The following is a 7,530-nucleotide window of genomic DNA, read 5'->3' on the forward strand; positions in this document are numbered from 1 at the left end:
GAGTAGAGGAGAGGTCAGAAGAGCACAGTTTAGGTCGTTTCCATGGAGACAGGCATTTATTGGCGTCTATTTCTGATATGAGCTTCAATGGAGATAACTTGGTACACTCTGACTCATCTTTCTGGATTATTCGACGGATCTGAAAAAACAGAAATATGCTGACATGTTTTATATTATTCAAGTTAAACCCACATTAAATGTAGAATTAAACATCCATAAACATTTTTATAAACACATATACCTTTTTAACATTTGAAATCTGGACAAACTTGTCAAAATCATATTTATTCACAGTGTATGTCGGGTCTAATGCCAGTTTTAACTTTTAAAATACCTGTTGATCTCTTTCTTTCTCTAGTTTACGTTGTTTCCATAGTGACCTCCCCCTCATCGGAGCCTTGTTGCTGCTAGGTTTTCTTAATGTAGAACGGTTGTTACTCAGTTTCCTAAAATATTGTAGATACATGTAATTTTCAAATTTTCAATCTGTGATATAATATGATTATATGACTATCAATTGATAAAATAAAATCAAATAATTTATTTATAGTGAAAAATATCATTCATATCTCATAAACTTCTTTAAGGGCCCTCTCTACACCAGTGCAAAATATTTTTTGGACATTGAGAAAATTTTATTGCATAAAGGAGCTAATATTGTGCTTATCTATCTAATTTTCAATGTATGGAGCGTGGCATTTACCCCCGGGAAAAATGTTCAAAGACAACACAGTATTAGTAAATAGATATCACTGTTAATTTATACTCCAATAGAGAAAATACATGTAAATAACATGTTCAGTTAATTTATCCTGGCCTTTTAAAATGTTGTGAATACTTGAATTGATTACAAATTGAGTAATATTGTGTAAATGTATATTTTTTAGAATTTAGTTCTAAGGGCAGATCACTCTAACTGCAGAAAAATACCTTAGAATCAGAACTCTTTAGTGTGCAGTGTAGAGAGGTTTCTTAAACAAAGAAATTTAAAAGTTTAGCAACACAGATGCACACATGTATCAACATTCAACTAAATCAGAAATAATCTGTCTGCAGATTTTATCTGAACCTGATGGCTGAATCCAGCTCTTTAATCCAGCTTTTCATGTCATCTGGATCATTTGAAAACAGCAGTAAACTCTCATCTTTACAGGTAATCTGTAAAATACAAAATTTCAAACTTATAAAAAATTACCTTAAAACTGAATTAAAACTGAAAATGACATCATATGACTATCCTTAAGACAATGTTATCCACTTATTTAGAAACACTTTCAATTTATGTTATAAACAAATATCATTTATATATATATGGTATATATATGGTCAGAATCTAACCTTGAACATGCCCCCTGCCTCTGTCTTTTCCTGTGATCCCCGTTTGGTGCCCCCAAACACGGTTTCCAGTTGGCAGTGTTTCAGTGGCAGCACACAGCAGCAGGTGTAAGAGTTAGTAATACTGTCCAGTAACCGCGGCTTCCCGTAAAGCAAGATGTCAGAGAACAGGAAGAACATCCTGTCGTGGGGCTTTCCACCTCTTTTGGAAACCTGTAAAAATAAAGAGATTTTGGTGTGGTTCTTCAGATGATAAAAAATTTATTACAAGTTCATGACAAGGGAAGCATCCAATTTCAAACTTTCACTCCAATTAGAAGTTTGACATCATTACCAATAGTATCAAAAAATATAAGAATAATGTAACTAGTGTTATTTTATTGCTGTATTACCGGTATTTTGTCTTCAAACCAAAATCAAAACACTACGAGAATATGAAAAGTTCAGGGATGTTGCAGAAATTCCTGTTTACCAAGTAACTGACTTAACTAAATATTATATAGAAGAAGGTTAATTATAAATATCAGCCTGAATTGTTGGATTAACCTTAAAGTTTACCTTTTTCAGAATCCCTTCCTTGATGAACTCTCGGCCTGGAGTGAGGATTTTGGGTGCAGACTTGTCAAAGCACTTCTGTATGCTGAGCATTTTCTGGAAGTTCTCATGAAAATACCCCCCGCTGGGTTTTTCTGAAGCAAGTTTTTTCCATAATAAAGATATGTATCAAACATGAATTATGAAATTTTTCTTCCAGCGACCTTGAAATTCCCCAAATAACCTTGGGTCATGGGCAATCTTTGTGTGAAATGACAACCTACCAAGTTTATCCATAAGAAAGATATCGACAGGACAAGAATTATGAATTTTTTCTTTCAGTGACCTTGAATTTCCTCAAATGACCTTGGGTCAAGGTCATGACACACCCTTGGGTCATGTGCAGTCTTTGTGTGAAATGAGAACCTACCAAGTTTACCCATAAGAAAGATATGGACCAGACACAAATTCTGAATTTTACTTCCAAATTCCAATGACTTTGAACTTCCCAAAATGACCTTGGGTCAAGGTCATGACACACCCTTAGGTCATGGGCAATCTTTGTGTGAAATGAGAACCTACCAAGTTTATACATAAGAAAGATATGGACAAAACACGAATTATGAAAATTTTCTTCAAGTGACCTTGAAGTTCTCCAAATGACCTTGGGTCAAGGTCATGCCACATCCTTAGGTCATGGGCAATCTTTGTGTGAAATGAGAACCTACCAAGTTTATCCATAAGAAAGATATGGACCAAACACAAACTATGAAATTTTTCCTCTAGTGACCTTGAACTTCCCCAAATGACCTTGGGTCAAGGTCATGACACACCCTTGGGTCATGGGCAATCTTTGTGTGAAATGAGAACCTACCAAGTTTATTCATAAGAAAGATATGGACCGGACACGAATTATGAAATTTTTCTTCCAGTGACCTAACTTCCCCAAATGACCTTAAGTCAAGGTCATGACACACCCTTGGGTCATAGGCAATCTTTGTGTGAAATGAGAACCTACCAAGTTTATTTATAAGAAAGATATGGACCGGACACCATTGCACAGACAGACGGACAAGGTGATTCCTATATACCCCCCCAAACTTTGTTTGCGGGGGGTATAAAAACATTCAAAGTACACTCAAATTTCTAATAAACTTCACTATCCTAAATGCCTTGGCCATATGCACTGCTGGGAACAATATGTTAAACATTTTTTCAAACTGTGTATGAGAAATAAGATAACATACAGACTTTACATGTAAGTGTGCACTTACTTGAGCCTGAGAGGTGACTGAGGCACTAGTATTGAGGAGGTTATCCATGCCTGTATCAGAGTAACCTCATACGATGGCAGGTGCTCTGACAACTGTTTCAGAAAGCCAGTCACAGACAGAACTTGTGACAGGAAGCGACTTGATATGCTTAATAAAGATATAGGAATGCAAAATAAATCACTATTGTAAATAGAATCATTAAATAAGCTTGGAATTTATAATGATGATGTAAAATTACTTTATGATATTTAAGGAATGATGATTACCTTTTGTTGATTTGTTCACTTGTAGAAAACTTAACAATGCTGACAAAATCATCCGTTTTACTGCAAAAATATTCAAAGTTGAATAATTTAACCAAAGTTTCTGTAAAAAAAACATATTCAATATACAGACAAGAGAAGCAACTCTTAATGGTAACCTTAGCTGGAGTCTATGCTCAGTCAAGGACTGTATGTCTCTTGTTTTTTTGTTTCATTGCTTCTTAAGAAGACTTTTAAATGACACTTATTTTTTCCATTTAATATCAACATCCATTTGGCTCAAGTGAGCTTTACTCTTGCACAAAAATCAGACCTAGAGATAGGATGGATTCAACAACTGTCTGACTTACCAGTCAATGGACATTAAGCACAGTGCTGCTAGCAGGTCAGCACATGGTTGTGGTGCTGTTAGACTACAGCACAGTGTTCTCAGTGATGGAGAAATGTTGGTCATCACTGCAGAGTACATAGCTGTAATGGTAAAAATATCCATTTCATTAAGCTGCATTACAGTATATAATAGCAGATAGGTTAATTACTGTAAATACGCATTTTTAGTAAATATTGTAGTTCTGACAATATTGATGCTATAATAGCTCTATATGTATATTTATGCCCCTGCAAACGAAGTTTCGGGGGTATATAGGTTTTGTCTTGTTCGTCCGTCTGTCTAGCTGTCTGTTTGTCGGCAAAAACTTTAACCTTGCCCATAACTTTTGATTTAGTGGAGATATGACTTTCAAATTTAACATGTGTATTCCTTGTTACAATACCTTTCTTTGGGTACCATCAAATTTGACCTTCTGACCTTGGAGTTTGACCCTCTTTCACACAAAAATTCTTTATCTTTGGCCATATCTTTTGAACAGTAGATACCAGGACTTTTATACTTCATATGTGTATTCTTTGTGGAAAGATCTTTCATTGGATAGTAATGGATACAAAAAACTTTGACCTTTTGACCTTGAAGATTTTCGTACTTATGAAAAAACTTTAACCTTGGCCAACTTTCATATTTCTTAATTGTATTTCCAGTGAAAACAACCTACTTTAGGTACCACATTATTAAATTTGCATTTTAAAAAAGTTTAGTCTTAGCTATGTTGCCATACGGGGGCATGTGTTTCACAAACACTTCTAGTTGTAAACTATTACACACTTCAGTGTCATACTGTAATAAATGTACACTACATAGGGAATGCAAACAACAAAATTTGAAATATTTTCCAACTAGTTTCTTGGCTTTGTCGATATTACAAGTAGAAATATATATTTTAAAACATTTGATTTATTGTAAAGAAATTATGATTCCTCTTTAATCAAGTGTTTGGTTTGGCTTTGTCTATTAATGCACAAATAAACAGTTTATCTTTGTCCATACCTTTTTAACTAGGGCTTTCATACTTCACATGGTGTTATCCTTTGAAGAGACCTTATAATTCTTTTAGTATCGACATATTTGACCTCCTTACATGTGAGTTTAAGTCAATTTTGCAAAATTTTACATATCTTTAACCTAACAAAATAACTTCTGAATCATTGTGTTAAGGTTTTCATACCGTAAAAGTGGAAATTTTAGCAAGAAGCAAATTTAGCAATTTCTCCTTAAAAACTGTTATTTCATTTTTAGCAAGAAGTAATTTTAGCGATATTAAAATGCTCACTCAAGAAGCTAGTACAAATAAAACAATTTATTTTTAGTGATATTCAAATTTTGCGATCTCAACAGTCTCGCTAATAATGCTAAAATTAAATCCTCACTAAAATTTCTACTTATACGGTACTTCATGAAGGTATTCCTTGTAAACATAGTAAAAAGATCTTCCCTTTTTTGAACAATCGACCTAGGCATCTGACCAAATTTTGAATAAATTTCAACTTTTCATAGCTATTGAATGGTTGGAGCTAGAGATTTTATATTTCACAAGTGAATTTCTTGTGACGAAACCTTCCCTTGTTATCATCAATTCTGACCTTTTAATTGTCACCTTTGCATTTGACCTACGGCACATATATTTACCTGAGTTTGGTGCAGTCATGACAAAACCTCTTGTGACAATATCTCTGCAATTGAAAAATGCAAACATTATAATAATTATCCTAATTTTTTTGATCACTTACTGTTGCTTGAGAGACATTTTAAGTACATATAAATATACAATTACTTAAATTCATACTTTATTTTCATTACATAATACAAAATAAGAAGAAATATCAAGGGTAAAACCCTATATACTCATCTCTCTGACAATCCAGACAAATCATATATAGCAAATTTATCATCTGTCCTGATCTAAGAATTCTTACCTAAACTTGCAGAGTATTTCTTGTAGGGTAGTAACTATTCCACTTATTTCTGAGCTTCTACATGAGTCCAGAAGTTTTCCAAAACCTTCTCCTTAAAGAAAAATTTCAAAACATTACAAATGATGCAAGTGTTCAAGCAAAATTCAGAAATACTAAGCAAATTATGAATGAACAACTTTAATATGCAAACCAATCATAACATTTTTATATGTATAAACACGAAACAAAAATGATGTGTTAGTGTTAAAGTTAATAAATTTCCACTATTGTGAATTGTACAGGAAATTATATTTAACAAGTAATTTCACTTATCTCTTTTATACAAAATCATTTAAGAATGGACTGACTTTAAAAATGACCCACCGATGAATAAATACTGTGACAGTTCCACATCACTGCTTCTTTCAAATACTTCAGCAACATGTTCCATGTAAGCACAAACCACAGTCCAGTGACTGTAATGTCTCATCTCCTCCTGACCTAATTTTCTAATAAATACAGAACAATGAATCAGTGTCTCCACTTAGTGCTGATAATTTACACAAAGAAGACTTTTTCCAAACACAGCAATAATTTAACACAGAATCACACATTAATATCAAATAATCTTCTTTTTACAATTTGTAAAGAAAGGTGGTGACGTACATGGCAGCCTTGTTGAAATCCTCGACTAATTTTTCTGACAGTGTTGCCACATTGATGTTTTTCTGTATGTACAATAATACAGCAGCAAAGCGACCCTTCATCAGACAATTAAAATTTCTGAAGCTGTGTCCTCACACACTGATTAATCACTAAAAATGATATCATATCACTGAACTTACACATTCTGGTGATCTAAAATATGAACAACAAATTTCATTACTGAATAATAAATGGCATTATAAGATTATTTTAGGTCCACCCTGATGCCCAAACCAAAGCTGGATGTTTTTCACAATACATCTGCTCATAAAACAGTTTATATGCTTAATGTCCAAGTGGAAAGGACAATATATTTTAAAGATAAGAGTAATAGTTTCAGTTACTAACTAGTATCACTGGTATCTAGACCCTAGGGTTCCTCCAGAACCCACAAGATATGCATTGCACAAGATTAGTATTGGGCATGAGTAAATTAAAAACATATTCAAAGGCTAAACACACCTTCCATTTATGACTGACTTAGCCCTGCCTGTGACCTACACCCATGAACTATACACCTGCAAAAATTTAATAATATCATAAACTTGTACTTACAATTTCTTCGGTGTCTGCTGTAAGAGCCAAACTCAAAAAGAGGCAAAAAAAGTTATGTAGCCCAATGTCTGTAAGCTCCTGCATACGCCTAATGTGGAACTTTGAGAAAATCCTGTAATTAGAATAAAAGTGTGCCCTTCAAAATTACAGATCCACCTAAATAGAAAAAAATATTTTCAATTTGTGACTTATCAAAAGGACTCCTGAAATGACATGACATGATGGTTTATTTCTAACAGGTGAAAATTCAAAATTACATGGCAAGTTACTGTGTATAGCTACTGTTTTACATATTATATTTACAGAATGTTTTAAAAAACTTTGAAACTTTGAAACTTTTTATTTCACTAAAGCCCCGACATGGGGTATGTTAGTACAACAAGAATTTAACAAATGAACAAGTAAACATGTGAACAGTTAACATGATAAACAAGAAAAAGATCTTTTTAGTTTTACATCCATTTTTAACAATTTAAGCAATTAATTCATATCATAATCTTACCCCTGAATCGACTCCTGGTTGACAACATGTTGAATATCAAGAATTTGTTTGCAGCTTTTCTGCACGAAGCTAACTT

General features: G+C 33.3%; 2 protein-coding genes across 2 annotated transcripts; both read right to left on the reverse strand.

The window, feature by feature from the left end:
• Positions 1–4: 4 nt before the first annotated feature.
• On the reverse strand, positions 5–1,995 carry LOC134247486 (rho guanine nucleotide exchange factor 39-like; the record flags this gene model as incomplete). The annotated part of the gene is made up of 5 exons (XM_062729842.1): positions 1,894–1,995; positions 1,339–1,548; positions 1,070–1,158; positions 335–446; positions 5–139 (listed from the first exon to the last, which is right to left on the reverse strand). Coding segments are annotated over exons 1-5 (636 nt in total), but the record flags the coding sequence as incomplete, so codon positions are not given.
• A 1,144-nt stretch (positions 1,996–3,139) lies between these two features.
• LOC134247487 (protein MMS22-like) lies at positions 3,140–6,459 on the reverse strand. The gene is made up of 7 exons (XM_062729844.1): positions 6,359–6,459; positions 6,077–6,201; positions 5,714–5,804; positions 5,427–5,470; positions 3,757–3,877; positions 3,410–3,469; positions 3,140–3,290 (listed from the first exon to the last, which is right to left on the reverse strand). The coding sequence occupies exons 1-7, from the start codon at positions 6,457–6,459 to the stop codon at positions 3,140–3,142; spliced, it is 693 nt and encodes a 230-aa protein (XP_062585828.1).
• Positions 6,460–7,530: the final 1,071 nt, after the last annotated feature.

The sequence above is a fragment of the Saccostrea cucullata genome, unplaced genomic scaffold (assembly GCF_032062105.1).
Source record: "Saccostrea cucullata isolate Sc308-1 unplaced genomic scaffold, CSIRO_AGI_Scuc_v1 ctg19938, whole genome shotgun sequence".
Lineage (NCBI taxonomy): Eukaryota > Metazoa > Mollusca > Bivalvia > Ostreida > Ostreidae > Saccostrea > Saccostrea cuccullata.

Coding starts and splice junctions, on each gene's coding strand:
- LOC134247487 (XM_062729844.1), bottom strand. CDS start 6,459: ATGAAGGGTCGCTTTGCTGCTGTATTATTGTACATACAGAAAAACATC. Junction 5,471..5,713: donor GAAATACTCTGCAAGTTTAG/GTAAGAATTCTT, acceptor TTTCAATTGCAG/AGATATTGTCACAAGAGGTT. Junction 3,470..3,756: donor TGCTTAATGTCCATTGACTG/GTAAGTCAGACA, acceptor ATATTTTTGCAG/TAAAACGGATGATTTTGTCA.